Raw genomic sequence first — 22,610 nt, 5'->3', positions numbered from 1 at the left:
AATACTTTGTTTGAGTGTACAGAAAACAAAGAGCACACAAAAAAAATTGACAACACAGTTTACATTTTTAAAAATATACATGATCAATGTTCACTTAAACAATATGATTGGCTTTGTTTTACTCAATAAATATTTTTTTTAAAGATGTTGAATATATACCATTGGACATGCGTTTTCCTTTCCTTTGGCAAAAGAAGTTTCCTTTTCTTTTCCTTTAGACATTGCCTTGGCCTTTCCTTTTCCTTTGCCTACCAAAAATAAATAAAATTTATTCAGAATACGAAAAAGAACATGTATTTATAGAATTTATTAAGATTACGAAAAAAGAATATGTTGAACTTGATATTTATACTTACCTTAGAATTACGAATAATATTAAGATTGCACTCATCACGAATAACGACACCGATATTCCTAGTCTCATGGAGGAATGGGCTTGCATGAGTAGGCCTACAAATATTTGTTGTGTACAAAATAAAATTTATAAAATAAAATCTTAACAATAAGAATATGTATTTGTAGAATTAAATACAATGTTTTACCAATTCCTTTGTGAAGCTAACGATGTGCTTGGCGAAGTAAGATGTGTAAACATTACTCCTTTCTGAGCCGGTGGAGTATTAGTTATGCTTGGTGGAATCAATTCTCTCGATCTCTCTCGTTCACGTCGTGAACGTTGTCCCAATTGATATGAAGAGCTTGCCTTATCATTTCTTTCGCGTTCTCGCTGTGCACGTTGAGCCAATACAGCTTTCGATATAACATTATTGTTATGTGCCTAAAACATGAAGATTAATTTCATAAGATGCCTAAAATATGAATATTATCATCTACTGTTTTATACTTTTCTCTTCCTTTTTCATTTCTATTAATTTACTTTATCTTAATTCCCTTTCCTTCTGATATTTTGTAAAAAAATTGAAAACTTTTTCATTCTGTATCCCTCCTCCCCTCATTCCTTTTTTGTTCTATTCCTTTTTTATTATCTTGTAGATGTTAATGTCAATAGCAAAAAGCCAAAAAAGAATAATAATAATTTAAAACAAATATAATGTTTTTGTACAAATGCTATTTTAGCATGCTTCAAAAAAAACATTTTAGAAATTTATATGAAACTGTTTACTATATGAACAGTATATGTCACTGTGCAAGTAGTATGTCAATTTTACTTTTTTTTAAAAAAAAAAATCAAGGTTCATGGTCCAAAATAAATATTTCAAAAAAAGAACTTTAAATGGAAATGTTGAAGAGCCATACTACTGAACATGCATTTTCCTTTTCCTTGCCCGAAACGGTGGTCTTTTCATTTTTCTTCAACAATGCCTTGGCAATTTCCTTTTCTTTTGCCTACAAAAAATAAAGAAAATTTTTAAAGAATAAAGAAAATATATATATGTAGAAAGTTTTTAAAAAATATATAAATAAGAATATACGGTGCATACGGTGTTTTGAATAAAAAAAATCTATATAATTAAATTGGGACTACCTCTTGAACACGGATGACATTAAGGTCACGCTCATCACGGATAACAACATTAACATTTCTTTCTTGAAGAAATTGGACCTAAAAATACAAAAGAATTAGAGGTAAAAAAAAAATAAAAAAATTATACATGTAAGAAAATGAGTAAAAGGAGCCAGTATTACAGTTCGACGTAGGTCTCCATCCATCTGTAAATTATAAAAAAAGAGCATTTTGTTATAAGGAATTAGATAAAAAAATTATGAAAAGAAAAGAAAATTGACTTTTGCTTAAAAGAAAAATGTTTTTTTTTTCCCAATAAATAAAAAAGAAAACAACTTACGTGACCAAAAATAGTAATGTTGTCCATAATTAGCGGTTGAAGGTCAATGGTGTCTCAACCTGAAAGTGTCTGGTTATGTAACTTTGACAAAAATAACTATATGAAGGCAAAATGAGGTTTAATAATTGCCATAAAGAAAAATTAATCGCTACAAAATTAACAACCTCCTAACATATTTTAGTTAACAACCTAGTTTAAGAAGTTCGTTTGTGCATGAATATCACAGATGGAGAAATTGACCTACTACAGGATAGAAGAAAAATTATAATTTTTTTATGTCTTCAATATACATAAAAAAGGATAGAAGAAAAATTAAATACTCTCATAGAAATCTTCATAATTTTTCTCTATTGGCCAAAATGTAGAACTATTGCAATACATGATTTTGTGGTTGATTCTATATAGTAACTTTGCACTGACAAAGGTTAATTCTTATGGATTGTATTGCCCATTTTTCCTACTAACAACTAACTAAATTATAAAAAAATATAAATTATACTAATGAATAAAATTTTAGCAAAACTTAATTACAAAAATTTAATTCCTAAATTTGCATTTTAAAATGTGAAAACAAAATAAGTAAAAAACTACAGTAAAAATTTATAAAATGGCTCACCACACTGTAACTGAAAAATTATAAATACCTTTTGTATTATTTGTATAATTGCAAATGCCTTTTTCAAAAAAGTATACTACATAGTAGCTTATTTACTCCAAGGAGTAATACTCTCATAAAAATCATTAAAAAATTATTAAAACAAATTTTTAAAATAAGTTTAAGTTTTTTCAAAAGTCCTAATAAACATCTAAAAAGTCTTTTTTTTGTTTGAAAAATTCCAAAAATAAAATTGAAAAAGCTAAATAAACTGGACTCTTTTTAAAGAGAGAGAAGCCTAAGCATTTTAAAATAGCAGTTCAATAAAAAATCAAATTAAAAACAATTCACTAAAAGCAAAAAAAATAAGGGTTATCAAATAAAAATGGTTAACTTTTTAATGTTCCCTTTTCCTTTCAATCAACAAATTCCCTTCAAATCCTAAATCCAAATACAGCCTAAGAGAGATGGAAAAAAAAAAAAAAAAAGAAGACCTATCATATTACAAAATTAAACTGTAACAAAATCTTTGTAAAAATTAAAAAAAAAAAAAAGAATAGTTATTCAGGCCCAGAAGTTAGACTTATTTTATAGGTCCAGTGATATGTTAAGAACAGGACTGGTTGATAATTAAATATTATCTAATTATCAACCAGTCATCTTCTTAACACATCACTGAGTCTATAAAATGGGTATAAAAAATGAACTTGTATATCATTATTAAAAAAAAGAAAAAAAAGACATAAATATTCACATAATTCATCATACATTCCAAAAAAAAAAAAAAGTATTATCTAGAAATTGAACAGCTATATACCAAGATACATAACTATACATACTATATTAGACTTCTTTCTAAACCAAACATTAAAAGCTTAATGTGTAATCTAATTATTGGGTCATTCGAAGACCAAACATGAAAATTCCAGGGCATTAAAGAAATCTAAGAGAGTTCATTCATTAATCCAGAACATTCATTAACCCACTGCAATTCGAAAAAGAAAGCAAGGAACTAATAAAGAATTGCAAGGGAGAGACTTCCTAACCTGAGTATCTGCTTGAGAAGCAAAATTAAAGGAATCTAAGACAGAAGGATAAAAAGAAAAACACAATTAGTAAGAGCACTCATCAACACTAAAAATGTACACGAATATATTTTCATATTTGACGAATAAAAATATGACCATTAATGGTTAATGAAAACCTCAACCCATTTGATTAAGATGAAATAAAAATGATTGTTGACACGAAATATAACTGTAAGAAGGCATAATGAGGTTTAATAATTGCCATAAAAAACAATTAATTGACACAGAATTACCTACTTTAAAAAGTATTTTTTTTAAAAAAAAAATTCCAAAATTAATATTTAAAAAGCCAAATTTTTAGAGAGAGAGAAGCGTAAACATTTTAAAATAGCAGTTCAATTAAAAAATAAAAAGGGCTAACTTTTTAATGTTTCATTTTCCTTTCAATCAACAAATTCCCTTCAAATCCTAAATCCAAATACAACCTAAGAGAGATGGGAAAAAAAAAAAAAGACCTATCATATTACAAAATTAAACTGTAACAAAATCTTTGTAATAAATAAATAAATAATAGTTATTCAGGCCCAAAAGTTAGACCTACTTTAATGAATCAAGAATCAACCAAAAGTTAGACCTACTTTAATAAATAAAGAATAGTTATTCAGGCCCAGTGATATGTCAAGAATCAACCAATCATCTTCTTGACACATCACTGGGTCTATAAAGTGGGTATAAAAAATGAACTTGTATATCATTATTAAAAAAAAAAAAAAAGACATAAGCATTCACATAATTCATCATACATTCCAACTATTCTAAAAAAAAAAACATAAGTATTCTCTAGAAATTTAACAGTTATATATCACGATACATAACTATACACACTATATTAGACTTCTTTCTAAACCAAACATTATTTTCATCGTGCCTTCAGGCACGGGCATACCCTAGTACACACTAAAAGCTTAATGTTTAATCTAATTATTGAAAATTCTAAGACCAGACATGAAAATTCCCGAGTATTAAAGAAACCTGAGAGAGTTCATTCATTAATCCAGGACATTCATTAACCCACTGCAATTCGAAAAAGAAAGCGAGGAACTAATAAAGAATTGCAAGGGAGAGACTTCCTAACCTGAGTATCTGCTTGAGAAGCAAAATTAAAGAAATCTGAGACAGAAGAATAAAAAGAAAAACACAATTAGTAAGAGTATTCCTCAACACTAAAAATGTACACGAATCTATTTTCATGTTTGACGCGTAAGAATATGACCATTGATGATTAATGAGAACCTCAACCCATTTGATTAAGATGAAATAAAAATAATTGCTGACATGAAATATAATTGTAAGAAGGCAGAATGAGGTTTAATAATTGCCATAAAGAAAAATTAATCGACACAGAATTAACAACCTCATAACATATTTTAGTTAACAATCTATTTTAAGAAGTTCATCATTGCATGAATATCACAGATGGGGAAATTGAACTACTACATGATAGAAGATAAATTATAATTTTTTAATGTCTTTAATATACATTAAAAAGGATAGAAGAAAAATTAACTATTGTAATAGAAATCTTCATCATTTTTCTCTATTGGCCAAAATGTAGAATTATCGCAATAAATGATTTTGTGGTTGATTCAATATAGTAATTTTGCATTGACAACAGTTAAATTCTTATGGATTGTATTGCCCACTTTTCGAACTAACAACTAATATATACCACAAAAAAAAAGTAAATAAATAAATTATAAAAAAATATAAATTATACTACTAAGGCAAAATAAAATTTTAACAAAACTTCAATATAGAAATTTAATTACTAATTTTGCATTTTAAAATGTGAAAAAAAAAAAAGAAGAGTAAAAGACTGCAATAAAAATTTATAAAAAGTCTCACCACACTATAACTGGATAAGTACAAATATCTTTTGCCTTATCTATACAATTACAAATGCCTTTTTCAATACTCTCATAAAAATTATACTACACAGTAGCTTATTTACTCCAATGAGTTACACGACACAGTAGCTTATTTAATCACAAATGTATTTCCTTCACCCATTTTTCCATATTGTCCATTCAAAAGTTATATTTATTTATTTATTTATTTATTTATTTTTAATTATATGTTTTATAAACAGTAAAGAAAGTTAAAACTTTCAATTTCCTTTTCCTTCCTTTTCTTAGATACCAAACAACAATGCATAAGATTCAAACTTCTTTTTCCTCTCTCTCTCTCAACAATCAACAACCAAACTAAGACAAAGAGAGAGAGAGAGAGAGAGAGAGAGAGAGAGAGAGAGAGAGAGAGAGAGAGAGAGAGAGAGAGAGAGAGAGAGAGAGAGAGAATCCAAAAAAAAAAATAAAGTGGGTATGAAAAATGAGCTTGTATATCATTATTAAAAAAAAAAAGAAGTAAGTATTCACATAATTCATCATACATTCCTATTATTTAAATAAATGAAAAAAGACACATAAGTATTCTCTAGAAATTGAATAGCTATATACCAAGATACATAACTATACACACTATATTAGATTTTTTTTTTTAAACCAAACATTAAAAGCTTAATGTTTAATATAATTATTGGAAATTCCAAGACCAAACATGAAAATTCCAAAGCATTAAAGAATTCTGAGAGAGTTCATTAATTAACCCACTACAATTCAAGAAAGAAAGTAGGGAACTAATAAAGAATTGCAAAGGAAAGACCTCCCAACCTAAGTATCTGCTTGAGAATCAAAACTAAAGAAATATGAGACAAAAGGATTAAAAAAAAACACACACACACACAATTAGTAAGAGCACTCCTCAACACTAAAAATGTATACGAATATATTTTTATGTTTGATGAGTAAGAATATGACCATTGATGATTAATGAGAACCTCAACCCATTTGATTAAGATGAAATAAAAATGATTGTTGACATGAAATATAATTGTAAGAAAACAGAATGAGATTTAGTAATTGCCATAAAGAAAAATTAATTGACACAAAATGAACAACCTTATAACATATTTTAGTTAACAACCTACTTTAAGAAGTTCATATGTGCATGAATATCACAGATGGAGAAATTGAACTACTACAGGATTGAAGGCAAATTATAATTTTTTTATATCTTCAATATACATTAAAAAGGATAGAAGAAAATTTGAATACTGTCATAGAAATCTATAGCGATCCCGGGTTTACCCTTGTTGTACAGTGATCCGGACATGTGTCCGTGGATGTTGGATGTTGTTTATTATCTTGTTTGCATCCTTTTTACTTTGTATATTGAGTATGGGATGTGTTGGGCAGGTTTGTTACAGGTTGGTTGTGTTTGGGAGCCTAGTGTTGCTGCCCAGATTTTTGGTCCTTCGCTCGAGCGAGGAGTCTGTCGCTCGAGCGAGAGTAGTGTTGCCCCGGTTCTGGACCTGAGAGTTGTAGTTTCTGGCTCGAGCGAGCTTTTCGTGGCTCGAGCGGTCTGGGTTTTTCTTCGCTCGATCGAGAACTTCTTGGCTCGAGCGAGAGTTTTCTGTGTCTGGTCGCTCGAGCGACCAATCCTTAGCTCGAGCGAGAGTGTTTTATATCAGCGGACAGCAGCGTCTAAAACATCACTTTTTCACTTCTTTTCTTTGAGCAAACCCTAAATCCGACACCCTCTCTCTCTAAACTTGCACTCTCTCTAAGATTTGATCTCCCTAGGGTGTGAATCTAGCCTAGGGCCTTTGTTAAAAAGATAGAGGGCGTTGAGAGCTTCGATTTAATCTGAAAAAGTTTGGATTTGGAGCAAGTTGATCTTGGAGTCTTCATCTCCTTTTTGGGCTAAAACTTCAAGGTAGGGATATCCTACTCCTCTCTATGGGTTTTGTCTTTAAATTTTGGTATTTTGAGATGTTGGGCTTGGTTTGGTAATTTTGTGAAAGTTTGGGGCTTTTGTGTAATTTTACAAAAGTTGGGGTTTTATTCATAATAAACCTAGATGCATGTTTGGCATAGAAAAATGGAATGATTGTTGAATCATTGATGAAAATGGGACCTAAGGGTTGAAATGGTAATTATGGAAAATGGCCTAATTACATTGCTTAATTAATTGGGATAATTAATTGGTGAGGAATGAGGAAATGAAATGTTGATTGAATATCCATTTGTGCATTTATTTTCTGTTTTAGAAATAACTGCTTTGGGCTATCGGTGGAGGATAGTCGAGATTGTTGTAGACAATGCATGATGATTAGGTAAACGGAAACTAATCAATGGAATGTGTCATGGAACTTGACGGTTGATAGAATACATTAATTGTGTGTATTGTGTGATTGTATATAGAACCAATGTGTTTATATACGTTATGTGTAGAGGAGGAGATAGGGGATGTACTCCGCGGTTTAGGGGAAGATAGGGGATGTACCTCTAAACCGGATAGGTATTGGGAGGAGATAGGGGATGAACTCCGTAGACAGAGCTCATATGCTTGTCTAGAGAAGTGAAGATAGAGCTCATATGCTTATCTTTGTGAAGTGAAGTGTGGATACAGCTTGTATGCTTATCTGTGGATATTGTTGATATACATATCTGTTGTAGAGTGTGGATACAGCTTGTATGCTTATCTGTGGATATTGTTGATATACATATCTGTTGAGAATGTGGATATAGCTTTTATGCTTATCTGAATGTGAGATATAGTTTTTATACATATCTGTGGAAATGATGATAGAGCTAGCATGCTTATCTGTTGAAAAAAAAGGGAAAATGAAAAGTAATTGGGACTTGTAAGTCATTGACGTAAATATGTAATTTATGTGATTGTATCAGTGTTGACCAACTATCAATTGCTAATGTTTTAGTCATTGTCCATGGTTGGTTTGGTGTATTTCTACTGGGCTGTGGCTCACCCTATATGGGAATATCATTTTCAGGTACAGGAAGCATGCCACCTCCAAGGACATAGCTGGGAGGCTAGTGGCGGGCATAGTTTTGTCATTTTACTTTTGATGTATTACATGTAATTTCAAGCCAAGGGCTTAATGTGTAAACGAGTTAGAACTCTTTGTTGTAACCAAGTGTTAACTTGGAAAGTTGTAAGCCCGTAGGGCATTTTGTTATGAGGTTAACATGTAATACTTATGTCTTGGAATTCTAATGAATGAAAGGAATGCGGTTAGTTTAAATGAAAATGCATGTCTTATTTGATGGGTTTATTGTTATTATTTTGAGGGCGTTACAACTTGGTATCAGAGCGTACCGGGTTCGAATACTTTGGGTACGTGGGAAGTGATTAGGATCACAATGGGTTTGTCTCGCTTGGTAGAGACTTAGATGTAGTACCATATGCTATGTGCTTATTTGATGACATGCTTATGTGACTATGTGGGTATGGGATTTAATTTCTAGGATGTTGATTGGATCCTTGAGTTTCTGGGAGTCTTGTTGGAAAGGCACTTGATCAATGCTGTTTCTAACCGGAACTCTAGTAACGTCTCGGGACTATCATTATCCGGAAATGAAATTCGTAAGTGCTTATGTGTTTATGTGCTTATGTGGAGTGAATTACAGTTGTCCATGCATTAGGACGTGAGTGTTTAGTTTCGGCACACTTATGAATGTGCTAACGTTCTGTGTTGCCTTTATTAGGATGTCAGGACGAGGAAGAGGAGCTAGGCGTGATAGACCTGCGAGGCAGGAAGTACCGTTACCGGGTGAGATTCCGGCAGTGCAGGAGGGAGTTGGGCAGGCCAATGTGGCCGAGCCAGTGGGTCAGCAGGCTATGGGTGCCTTGGCCAGAGAGATAGCAGGAGCTTTGGGTATTCTTAGAGCTGGGAATCAGGCAGCTGAGGCAGGGCCTTCCTTCTTGAAGAGGGAGTTCTTCCGGTGTAATCCGGACGAGTTTATCGGGGATCCTAAAGAGCCGCTTAAGGCAGATGAATGGCTCGAACAGACAACGAAGACGTTTGAGATGCTTGGCATCGAGGACGGAGCACTGAAAGTGACCTTGGCATCCTTCCAATTGAAGGGAGATGCGGGTCAATGGTGGAAGTACGAGAAAGCTCGTGTTGGTGGTACTTGGGAGGCGTTTGTGAATGCTTTTCAGGAGAGGTTTTTATCCGCAGCAGCTAGGGAGAAGCTGAGGGATCAGTTTAGCCGGCTTAATCAGCAGGGCTTGTCAGTGGCCGAGTTTGAGGCTACCTTTACTAGTCTGTCTAGGTTTGCACCTGAACTGGTGGCGTTTGAGGAACGCCGTTGCTATGAGTTTGAGCGGAAGTTGAGGCGGGGCCTCAAGTTGAGAATTGGTGGGTCATATATTCGAGAGTATAGACACCTAGTGGACGCTGCAGCTCATATGGAGCTTATGATGCAGGAGGAGGATGAGGGTCAGAGAGGCTCCAAGAGGAGCCAGGATAGTCAGAGTGATGGCAGGAGACAGAAGGGTAATAACCCTCAGCAGTCTCAGGGTGCAGTCTCTAGATCGACCTTTCCAGTGCCTAGTGTAGGCTCGGGGAGAGGCAGTCAGGGAGAATTCACTTGTTACAAGTGTGGCCAGCTGGGTCACAAGGTTTCGGTTTGCCCGCAGAAGGGTGGGGGTCAGAAAGCTGCTTCTTCTTCAGCTAGACCGCCGAGTCAGAGTTTGGGCAGGGGGCAGCTCTTGACTTGTTATCAGTGTGGACAATCTGGGCACATGAAGAGGTTTTGCCCACAGTTGAGTGCCACTTCGGGAGCGTCTGGTTCTAGGCAGACGCAGGGTTTCCAGCCAGCTCAGTCTGTGCAGGCCTCGAGGGCCAATCCGGGGGCTTCGTCATCCCAGTCTGTGCAGCAGTCTTTTGCTCCGAGAGGTGAGCAGGTAGACCAGGGGCCTACGGGGCGCGTGTATGCTGTTACCACGCAGGATTTAGTACCAGCTCCATCAGTAGTGAGAGGTACTTTTCTGTTTTGCAACTCAGTTGCTAGTGTGTTGATAGACACGGGTGCATCTCATTCTTTTGTATCTGCTGCATTTGCATCTGTTTTGGAATTGGAGTTAGCACAGTTAGCATCTCCTATTTGTGTGGTATCGCCTTTGGGTGGTGAGTTGATCCTGAAACAGGGTGTTAGAGGATGTGATATAGAGGTCGCCGACTATAGGCTTCCTTTTCCGTTTGTTGTCATGCCCATGAAGGGTTTTGATGTTATTTTGGGTATGGACTGGTTATCGTCATACCGGGCTGTTATTGATTGCTACCGCCAGAGGGTTACATTGTGTACCTTGAGCGGGGAGTGGTTCCATTTCTTGGGAGACCGGGTTGGTAGTGTTTTGCCACCGGGGTATGATTCGCGAGGGCGAAGTGAGCTTAGTAGTCTACTTGCCAGTTTTGAGAGTGGTGAGAGTAGTGAGACCCAGGTTGTATTGCCAAGGGTGGTTTGTGAGTATTCGGATGTCTTTCCCGAAGATCTTGTTAGTTTGCCACCTCACCGAGAGATAGAGTTCTCTATTGATTTAATGCCTGGCACGGCGCCGATTTCTATGGCACCTTACCGTTTTGCTCCAGCAGAGTTGGTTGAGTTGAAAGTTCAGCTCCAGGAATTGCTAGATAAGGGCTTTGTTCGCCCTAGTGTTTCACCGTGGGGAGCACCGGCCCTCTTTGTTAAAAAGAAAGATGGTGCCTTGAGATTGTGTATAGACTACCGGAAGTTGAATCGGGCTACGATTAAGAATAAGTATCCTATGCCCCGTATAGATGATTTGTTTGACCAGTTGAAGGGTTCCCGTTGTTTCTCTAAGATAGACTTGAGATCGGGTTACCATCAGTTGAGGGTCAGGGAGGAAGATATTCCTAAGACGGCATTCCGTACGCGGTATGGCCATTACGAGTTTCTGGTGATGCCATTCGGGCTTACCAATGCACCGGCAGTCTTTATGGACTTGATGAACCGGATTTTCCGGGAGTTCTTAGACCGATTTGTGGTCGTCTTCGTGGACGACATTCTTATCTATTCGCCTTCTGAGGAGGAGCACGAGGCACACTTGAGAGTGGTGCTTGAGTTACTTAGAGCCCATAGACTGTATGCCAAGTTTGGGAAGTGTGAGTTCTGGCTGGGGGAAGTCAAATTCTTAGGCCATGTGGTATCCGGGGAAGGGGTGTCTGTTGATACATCCAAGGTTGAGGCAGTGCAAGATTGGGCACAGCCTAAGAGTGTATTTGAGATCCGCAGTTTTCTGGGATTAGCTGGGTATTACCGTCGGTTTGTGAAAGATTTCTCCAGGTTAGCGTCACCGTTGACTAGACTGACTCGGAAAGGAGTCAAGTTTGTGTGGAGTGAGACTTGTGAAAAGTCGTTTCAAGAACTGAAAGTTAGATTGACCACCGCTCCGGTGTTGATTATTCCGGAGAGAGGGTTGGGTTATGCGGTTTATTGTGATGCCTCACGAGAGGGTTTGGGTTGTGTGTTGATGCAAGAGGGGAAAGTGGTAGCTTATGGCTCACGTCAGTTGAAAATACACGAGAAGAATTACCCCACACACGACCTAGAGTTAGCAGCAGTGATCTTTGCCTTGAAAATCTGGAGGCACTACCTTTATGGTGAGAGGTTCGAGGTATTCTCGGATCACAAGAGTTTGAAGTATCTGTTTACACAGAGAGACTTGAATCTGAGGCAGAGGAGATGGATGGAGTTCATCGAGGATTATGATTTTGAGTTGCATTATCATCCGGGAAAGGCCAATGTTGTGGCCGATGCCCTTAGTAGGAAAACCATTAGTGATGTAGCTTGTATAGCCATTCGGGAATGGGTGATGTTGGGAGCACTTGGCGAGTTTGATTTGCTACTGGGCGAATCTGTCGAGGCTGCGGCCTTGTTTTCTGTTGTTGCGCAGCCTACACTTGTGATTAGAGTGTTAGAGGCACAGAGAGGTGACCTTGAGGTAGAATCCCTCCAAGAGAAGATCTCCAGTGGGAAAGTTGAGAAGGGTTTGACGGTGTATCCCGACCTGAGTGTGAGATACCGAGACCGTTTGTTTGTACCGGAGGCTTGCCGAGAGGAAGTACTCCGAGAGTTTCACCATTCGCGCCTTGCGGTGCATCCGGGAGGTACTAAGATGTATCAGGATTTGGGTCGCCAGTTTTGGTGGCGGGGTATGAAAAGAGATGTGGCTGTTTTCGTATCGAAATGCCTTACTTGCCAGCAAGTGAAGGCCGAGCATCAGAGGCCAGCGGGTTTGTTGCAACCCTTGCCTATAGCCGAGTGGAAGTGGGAGCATGTCACTATGGACTTCGTTGTAGGTCTTCCGAGGACTCAACGGGGTAGTGATGCTATTTGGGTGGTTGTAGACCGGTTGACTAAGTCGGCGCACTTTATTCCTATGCGCGTGAGAGATTCAGTAGATCATCTTGCCGACTTGTATATTCGGGACGTAGTGAGATTGCACGGGGTCCCAGTGACGATTGTCTCAGATAGAGATCCTCGTTTTACTGCTAGGTTGTGGCAGAGTTTGCAAAGTGCCTTGGGCACTAAGTTGACCTTTAGTACGGCTTATCATCCTCAGACTGACGGGCAGTCCGAGCGTACTATTCAGATCCTCGAGGATATGCTTCGGGGTTGTGTCCTGGACTTCAGTGGGACGTGGGAGAGGCACTTGCCATTGGTAGAGTTTGCCTACAACAACAGTTTTCAGTCTAGCATCGGTATGGCACCGTTTGAGGCCTTGTATGGCCGACCGTGTAGGTCTCCAGTTTGTTGGGCCGAGGTGGGTGATGCACCTTTGTTGGGTCCGGAGTTGGTTAGGGAGACGACGGAGAAAGTTGAGCTTATCCGTAGGAGGCTTGTTATAGCCCAGAGTCGACAAAAGAGTTATGCCGACCGTAGGAGGAGGCCTTTGGCGTTTGAGGTAGGTGATCATGTCTTTCTGAAGATATCACCTAGGCGAGGCTTTATGAGGTTTGGGAAGAGTGGAAAGTTATCCCCTCGGTTTATTGGTCCTTTTGAGATCCTTGAGAGGATAGGTGAGGTTGCTTATCGGTTAGCCTTACCGCCGCAGTTGTCCGGAGTACATGACGTGTTTCATGTGAGTATGCTTCGGAAGTATGAGCCAGATCCATCACATGTGCTGGATTGGACTGATTTAGAGGTAGATGAGGATGCCTCGTATGAGGAGAGACCGGTTCGGGTCTTGGATAGGCGGGATCAGGTCCTGCGTGGCAAGACCATTCCTTTGGTGAAAGTCTTGTGGAAACATCACGGAGTGGAGGAAGCCACTTGGGAACGTGAGTTGGAAGTCCGTGAGAAATATCCGGACTTGTTTGTTGATGTGTGATCTTGTATTTAAATTTTACATTATGTTGAACTTAAGAGCTTTTATATATGTCTTAAGTTGTAAAACATTGAGAATGTTTTGATTATTGGAAGCATGTTTTGGAACTTGCCTCATATGGTAGTTGGATGTAACACTATATATGTTGAATATATTGTTGACATTGGAAAGTTAGTGCATAATGTTGGTGCATGTTAATAATACATATGTTGTTTACATATTGTGATATGTCTCTTGTTAAAGGGATGGGATGACCGGTAATGGGTCGAATTGTTGAATGTTAAATTGTAACATTGTGTAAAATGGAGGAAAACCTGTTTTTGAAAACTTGTGCTTAATTTCGGGGGCGAAATTCTTTAAGGGGGGGAGGTTATAGCGATCCCGGGTTTACCCTTGTTGTACAGTGATCCGGACATGTGTCCGTGGATGTTGGATGTTGTTTATTATCTTGTTTGCATCCTTTTTACTTTGTATATTGAGTATGGGATGTGTTGGGCAGGTTTGTTACAGGTTGGTTGTGTTTGGGAGCCTAGTGTTGCTGCCCAGATTTTTGGTCCTTCGCTCGAGCGAGGAGTCTGTCGCTCGAGCGAGAGTAGTGTTGCCCCGGTTCTGGACCTGAGAGTTGTAGTTTCTGGCTCGAGCGAGCTTTTCGTGGCTCGAGCGGTCTGGGTTTTTCTTCGCTCGATCGAGAACTTCTTGGCTCGAGCGAGAGTTTTCTGTGTCTGGTCGCTCGAGCGACCAATCCTTAGCTCGAGCGAGAGTGTTTTATATCAGCGGACAGCAGCGTCTAAAACATCACTTTTTCACTTCTTTTCTTTGAGCAAACCCTAAATCCGACACCCTCTCTCTCTAAACTTGCACTCTCTCTAAGATTTGATCTCCCTAGGGTGTGAATCTAGCCTAGGGCCTTTGTTAAAAAGATAGAGGGCGTTGAGAGCTTCGATTTAATCTGAAAAAGTTTGGATTTGGAGCAAGTTGATCTTGGAGTCTTCATCTCCTTTTTGGGCTAAAACTTCAAGGTAGGGATATCCTACTCCTCTCTATGGGTTTTGTCTTTAAATTTTGGTATTTTGAGATGTTGGGCTTGGTTTGGTAATTTTGTGAAAGTTTGGGGCTTTTGTGTAATTTTACAAAAGTTGGGGTTTTATTCATAATAAACCTAGATGCATGTTTGGCATAGAAAAATGGAATGATTGTTGAATCATTGATGAAAATGGGACCTAAGGGTTGAAATGGTAATTATGGAAAATGGCCTAATTACATTGCTTAATTAATTGGGATAATTAATTGGTGAGGAATGAGGAAATGAAATGTTGATTGAATATCCATTTGTGCATTTATTTTCTGTTTTAGAAATAACTGCTTTGGGCTATCGGTGGAGGATAGTCGAGATTGTTGTAGACAATGCATGATGATTAGGTAAACGGAAACTAATCAATGGAATGTGTCATGGAACTTGACGGTTGATAGAATACATTAATTGTGTGTATTGTGTGATTGTATATAGAACCAATGTGTTTATATACGTTATGTGTAGAGGAGGAGATAGGGGATGTACTCCGCGGTTTAGGGGAAGATAGGGGATGTACCTCTAAACCGGATAGGTATTGGGAGGAGATAGGGGATGAACTCCGTAGACAGAGCTCATATGCTTGTCTAGAGAAGTGAAGATAGAGCTCATATGCTTATCTTTGTGAAGTGAAGTGTGGATACAGCTTGTATGCTTATCTGTGGATATTGTTGATATACATAGCTGCTGTAGAGTGTGGATACAGCTTGTATGCTTATCTGTGGATATTGTTGATATACATATCTGTTGAGAATGTGGATATAGCTTTTATGCTTATCTGAATGTGAGATATAGTTTTTATACATATCTGTGGAAATGATGATAGAGCTAGCATGCTTATCTGTTGAAAAAAAAGGGAAAATGAAAAGTAATTGGGACTTGTAAGTCATTGACGTAAATATGTAATTTATGTGATTGTATCAGTGTTGACCAACTATCAATTGCTAATGTTTTAGTCATTGTCCATGGTTGGTTTGGTGTATTTCTACTGGGCTGTGGCTCACCCTATATGGGAATATCATTTTCAGGTACAGGAAGCATGCCACCTCCAAGGACATAGCTGGGAGGCTAGTGGCGGGCATAGTTTTGTCATTTTACTTTTGATGTATTACATGTAATTTCAAGCCAAGGGCTTAATGTGTAAACGAGTTAGAACTCTTTGTTGTAACCAAGTGTTAACTTGGAAAGCTGTAAGCCCGTAGGGCATTTTGTTATGAGGTTAACATGTAATACTTATGTCTTGGAATTCTAATGAATGAAAGGAATGCGGTTAGTTTAAATGAAAATGCATGTCTTATTTGATGGGTTTATTGTTATTATTTTGAGGGCGTTACAAAATCTTTTTTACAGTTAATTCATTTTTCTCTATTGGCCAAAATGTAGAACTATTGCAATACATGATTTTACAGTTAATTCTATATAGTAATTTTGCATTGACAACAGTTAAATTCTTATGGATTGTATTGCCCAACTAATGTATACCACACCAAAAACAAAAAAACAAAAAAAAGTAAATTATAAAAAAATATAAATTATACTACTTATGAATAAAATTTTAGCAAAACTTTAATCTAGAAATTTAATTACTAATTTTGCATTTTAGAATGTGAAAAAAAATAAGTAAAAAACTACAATAAAAATTGATAAAAAGTTTCACCACAATATAAATGGATAATTACAAATATCTTTTGTCTTATCTATACAATTACAAATGCCTTTTTCAATACTCATAAAAATTATGCTACACAGTAGCTTATTTAATCAAAAATACCTTTCATTAACCAATTTTTCATTAACCAATGTTTCAATTTCAGTGTGGTCCGAATATAATTGTCATTGGTAGGGTTCAATGAGATTTTTGCTTCAGAATTTTTTTTTTAAAGAGAGTCTCAACCCATAGGATGAAATAAAAATGATTCTTAACATGAAATCCATTTTTCCTTAACCCCCATTTGAGAGAGAGAGAGAGAGAGAGAGAGAGAGAGAGAGAGAAAGAAGTGGGTGTTAAAACCCAATTGATTATTAAAGAAAAAAAACACAATACATAATTTTATTTTGTATTTTGAGACATTTGAGACATTTGATAAAATTTTAAAAATTCTGACAAACCGTCATTTTTTCAACCCATATTTGGTGACTAAAAATATGACTATTGATAATTATGACCATTGATAATTGTCGAGAGTCTCAACCCATTTAACTAAGATGAAATAAAAATGATTCTTAATTTGAAATCCATTTTTTCTTAACCCCCATTTGATAGAGAGAGAGAAGTTGGTGTTGAAACCCAATTGAATATTAAAGAAAAAAACACAGTACAAAATTTTAACATTTGTTGAAACCCAATCTATTTTGTTTAACATTTGATAAAAAATTTAAAATGTTTAACATTTTTGTTTTTGCTATTAAAGATTATAAGAATTTTTATCACCAAAAACAGGGTGCAAAATAAAACAAGGTGCAAACAACTCTATAAATAAAACAGGGTGCAAACCCCTCTTGTTGGCACCAGATCTTTTTGCTATAAATAAAACAGGATGCAAACAGGGTCCCACTTGGTGAATCAAACTTATAAAATTTAGCTTGTTTGATCAATTTTTTTTTTTCTTTTTTGGGTTTGTTTTTGTGATATTGTTTGATCAAGTTGAGAACACCCCAAAGATCCAAAAATAAAGCCACAATCACCAACCCCATCTATAGAACAGAGCCCCTCAAGATTTCTTAAAAATTAATAACAAAGTCAGAAACTCCAAAATTAATAAGAAAGTCAGAAACTACAAAGTCAAAAAAATTAATAAACTCCAAACAATCTCCATCCCTCAATCACAAACAAAGCTTGACCTTGATAAAATCCAACACTTTTACCCACTCTACACATGCTCCGTTAAAAATACATTCATTCCGAAACTTCCAAAGAGACTAAAAAATAGCAATCAAAATTGAAAACCCATATCCAACCCACCTGATAATGATATTGTTTGTTTTTGTGATATTGTTTAGCTTTATTTTTAGCTTTATTTTTTTGATATTGTTTTTGTGATATTGTTTTAATCAAACTTATACAAAACACAAATCATAATCTAAATTGTTAAACTTATAGAATTGTTAAATACTTTTGTGGCCAACACGCTATTGATCAAACTTATAGAATTGTTAAATTTTTTTGTCCCATAATCTTAGTACAAAACACAAATCAAAGAGATTAAACAATCTTAAAAAAAACCTAATCCAATCCAATTCAGTACCCAATACACACCTACTATTGTTCATGACAGAATAAAATCTAACCCAATCTAATTCAGTACATGGACACATTTTAATGAAATCAATGAAGGGTTCAATAAAAGAAAGAGATTCGTAACCTATTATCTAGTACAGGATAGAAGAAAAATTATAATTTTTTTATGTCTTCAATATACATTAAAAATGATAGAAGAAAAATTAAATACTCTCATAGAAATCTTCATCATTTTTCTCTATTGGCCAAAATGTAGAACTATTGCAATACATGATTTTGTGGTTGATTCTAGTAATTTTGCATTGACAACAGTTAATTCTTATTTGCAAAATTAAACCTCAACCCTAAAAATGTTTACGAATCTATTTTCATGTTTGATGAGTAAGAATATGACCATTGATGATTAATGAGAACCTCAACCCCATTGATTATTAAAGAGAACCTCAATCCAATTAATGTTAACATTAACTCAGAGATTTTTTGAAACCTCAACCCATTAAGATGAAATAAAAATGATTGTTAACATGAAACCTATTTTCCATTAACCCTCATTTGAAACGTGGAACCCATTTTTCCATATTGAGCAATAGTAATGAAAAATGCAGATAAGAAGAAAACAATTTAGCATCAAAGACACAATCTAAAAGGTTCTCCAAGAGTTTGCTCTAAACCAGTTGGGAATACCTAGCATAACAAATAACTTTTTGAGCCTATGTGAACTTTTTGAACTGAAAAAGCAAATAAGTACAACTGCTCTAAACTGAAAAATCAAAAGCAAATAAATACCTAGCATAGCAAGAGTTTGCTCTAAACTGGAAAGTTTTACCAAATACCTAACTTTTCAAAGTACAACTGCCTAAGCATAAAATTCCAAATTTTAAGCTAAATAAGTTACAAAATAAAATAAAAAATGTTGCCAAATTACGTGCAAAGGAATGTGACAATATTTGATAGAAAATATTTTGCAAAGAGACATCTAATGGGAGTTGTCTACTTTCCAAAGAGATTAGTTTAGTGATGGTTTACTTTCCTCTAATTTTGCACTAATACTGAGTAGTCTTCCAACGTTTTAATTTAGACAGTAGCAAACTATAAATACAAAAGCTAACCAGCAATAATGATCAGCAACTTTAAATAGAAAAATTGTAGTTGCAAAGTAGGATCTTACAGGATGAAAGTTCAATGAGTTGACTGAATATATCTCATTGCCCTCTCTATGACATTTGAAAGTAAAGTTTCTACTTTGTTGCGAATCATCAAGATGGTGCACGCCTACCCTTCCCTCAATTGAGCCAACCTGAAGAGAAACAATACCAAATTCAACAGTCTTAGAATAACGATCCACAGTAGCTATAATATAACTGAAATAGTTACAAATTTACAATGAAAAAATTATCTGGTTATTTTAATGCACATAACAACACAAATTTAGGATGAGAAAACATGTTTAATCCGAAGATTGGAAAGCCAAAGATAGAGCAACATATATAATGAACACGAAAACCTCAAGCAAACCTATGAAAATGATTCCTAGAGGAGAGCTATACCAATGTATCAGAAGAAGACATAACACAGGCTACAAAAATGAATTCATTTGATTTTTGAATAATCCAAGATGCATTGAGTCCAGTGCTGGTGCCAAGAAAAAAGAAAAGAAAAATAAATAAATCATGTATTTTCTAAAGGTATCACCTCTTTCATGTCTAGAGAGTATTACTATCTCTCATGAGATAACATCATGTAAAATGCTGAGCAACAGCAATGAAAAATGCAGATAAGAAGAAAACAATTTAGCATCAAAGACACAATCTAAAAGGTTCTCCAAGAGTTTGCTCTAGACCAGTTGGGAATACCTGGCATAACAAAAAGAAAAGTAGGGTTAAAATGTAAGACCAAGACAGATTCAAATTTTCTAGATATCATTAAAAATGTTATTATCCAAGACCAAGACAGATTCAAATTTTTACTTGAATGCCCAAAAAGTGGCATGTAGAATTTAAAAATATTATTAAATTCCACAATAGTCACAAAATGTATCAAATGCATTCTCAAAATAACTCTCTGATGGGTTGGCTTTCTTCAGGAAGATTCATGAGCTTAGTTAGTTTGGTAAACTAAAATAAGCTTATGCCCTCTAACCTACTACCTACGGATTAAAGATCTCAATTATTGGGAAAGAGAGGCAGAGTAAGTGAAGAAACACAAACAAATCTAAAACAAACAAATGTTTTGCTTCAGATTTTTTGCTTCAGAAATTTTGCTTCAGAGATAAATTTTGCTTCAGAATTTTTGCTTGAAGAAACAAATGTTTTTGTCAATGAAATCAATGAAGGGAAAGAGAGGCAGAGTAAGTGAAGAAACACAAATTTTGCTTCAGAATTTTGACCCATAAACAAACGGAAGAAACAATGTTTATGGGTCATTCATTAATCCAGGATGGTGGAGAAGAGACCTTTGAAACAAATCAAACCATTGAATTTATGGGTGATTCATTAAACGGATGTTTATGGGTCATTCATTAAACGGAAGAAACAAATTTTGCTTCAGAATCTTGACCCATAAACAAATGTTTTCCTTCAGAATTTTTGCTTGAAGAAACAAATGTTTTTGAAAAAACAAATCAAACCCTCCAAATGCTTCAGAAACAAATGTTTTTGAAAAATACAAATGCTTCAGAATTTTTATTGAAAAAACAAATACATTTTTGCTTCAAAAACAAATGCTTCAGAATGTTTGAAGAGACACATTTTTGCTTCAGGAAAAAACAAACGGAAGATGGGGATGGGGATGAAGATGGGGATGGGGATGAAGATGGAGACCTTTCGATTGAGCTTTGTTCTTCCTTCTTTAGAGCTTTCTCTTCCTTCTTCAAAGCTTTCTCATATGATACATATGATGTAAAGAAATGATGTAAAGACTGCCTTACCTGGTAAGTGCAGTGGGTTGGTGAGACTAGTTGGTAAACAAATCTCAGCCATTGAATTTTAATCATTGATAAATCTAAGATCATTGAAACTCTTTTCAATCTCAGCCATTGTTTTTAAATTGGACAAATCTAAACCATTAAAGATAGTTTGTGAGAGATATATTTGTAAGAATAAATCTGAGCCATTGCTTTTTAAAATAGATAGATCTAAACCATTCATTTCAAAGACATTTTCAAACTCACCCTTCCATTGTTATATAGATATATAGATATAGATATATTGGCCTCATTTGAGAAGATTTTTTTAACTAAAAAAAAAAAAATCAAATCACATCACTCTTTTTTTTTTTAACACCTTTTTATTAAAAAAAATAAAAAATAAAAAATAAATTAAAATAATCTATTCTTAAAATCTTTGCGCAATCTTGCAGGGATGCTTCATTTTCATACTTTATAGTATCTTCAAGATTCATTACCTCAAGGTAGATCTTAATATCAAGAATCCAAGAGAAATAATTTTTTCTAAAAACGTCAAGAGTTGAGAATTCCAATTTTGAAAGATTTGACATATTTATGCACTCAATACAATCAAAATAAAATATTAGTATCACGTGAAAACAAAGAACTTATTTATACTTATCTCAACCGCTCAGTAACTTTTACTTCTCAACTGGCTAGAATATTATACTGATAACGCGTTATAAAATTAAAGCAATAAAAGAGAAAATGAGAGTTAAAGAGAATACTAAAAAATTAGAATCAAGAAAGTAAATATTACTTCTCATTCAATCTTATGCATATCAAAATATCTAGTAAACATCTGCTTATATAGACAAAATTTTGATAGATACAACAGGTGAATTTAGAGAAGTTGGTGGAGATAGGAGGCTGGTGAAGTAAGTGAAAATGGTGAGGTTGGAAAAATTGTTGAGGTTGGAGAGGTAATGGGTATGTTTTGTTTGTGTTTTGAAATATATTTTTGGATGAAAATTACAATTTTTTTCAAAAAAATTAAAAAATTACTTTTCTCTCTATTACATATCAATCAATCACTAAATTCTAATAAAAAGTCAAAGTAAATTCTAGTAAAATTTTCAAAGTAAGTTTTTTTTTTTTTTTTCGGGCTATTTAGTCACAAAAAAACAAAATATGTTAAAAAGTCAATAAAATAAAATATCATATACAAATCATAATAATTTTATTTTTTCTTTCACAAAAGTAAAAAAACAAAAAAAAAGGGTCAAAAATCACATCACAAACGAGATTTTTTAACCTTAAAATAAAAAAACTAAAAAGACAAACCAACCTAGATCCCAAATGAAAATTAGCACCACCTCATCTACTAAATTCTAGCGTGTTCTATTAATCTCATGTTCTTTTCTTTTAATGATTATTCAAATATTTTACAACACAAATCAATTTTTTAATTTTTAATGTTTAGCTAAAAGTTTGGAGGAAAATGTTTGAGGGCCACAAAATCAGTGGCTCAAATGGCTCAAAACTGCCAAAACGACGTCGTTTTGCGTTGTTTTGCATCCAAAACGATGTCGTTTTGACAGTTTTGAGCCATTTGAGCCACTGTTTTTGTGGCCCTCTAGCATTGCCGAAGTTTGGATAAGTGGATTGCGACTTCACTTTTTTTGCCAAAAATAAAGTTTCGTTTGGTATAATTAA

General features: G+C 35.0%; 1 protein-coding gene across 3 annotated transcripts; it reads right to left on the bottom strand.

Moving 5' to 3' along the window:
• Positions 1-99: 99 nt before the first annotated feature.
• Positions 100-20,954, bottom strand: LOC145795297 (uncharacterized). Of its 3 annotated transcripts, XM_082879280.1 has the most exons (12): positions 20,830-20,954; positions 19,703-19,863; positions 19,179-19,307; positions 4,564-4,598; positions 3,447-3,481; positions 1,806-1,864; positions 1,648-1,671; positions 1,487-1,564; positions 1,258-1,347; positions 543-778; positions 357-450; positions 100-248 (listed from the first exon to the last, which is right to left on the bottom strand). In XM_082879280.1, the coding sequence occupies exons 6-12, from the start codon at positions 1,830-1,832 to the stop codon at positions 123-125; spliced, it is 675 nt and encodes a 224-aa protein (XP_082735406.1). In that variant the 5' UTR covers positions 1,833-1,864; positions 3,447-3,481; positions 4,564-4,598; positions 19,179-19,307; positions 19,703-19,863; positions 20,830-20,954; the 3' UTR covers positions 100-122. The 3 variants fall into 3 exon arrangements, with proteins under 3 accessions (XP_082735406.1, XP_082735407.1, XP_082735408.1); XM_082879281.1 differs by having other exon boundaries at positions 19,179-19,863; XM_082879282.1 differs by lacking the exon at positions 19,703-19,863 and having other exon boundaries at positions 20,830-20,896.
• Positions 20,955-22,610: the final 1,656 nt, after the last annotated feature.

Source organism: Camellia sinensis, chromosome 7 (genome assembly GCF_055761805.1).
Source record: "Camellia sinensis isolate YWXY chromosome 7, ASM5576180v1, whole genome shotgun sequence".
Lineage (NCBI taxonomy): Eukaryota > Viridiplantae > Streptophyta > Magnoliopsida > Ericales > Theaceae > Camellia > Camellia sinensis.
This window is presented reverse-complemented; position numbering and strand designations above follow the sequence as displayed.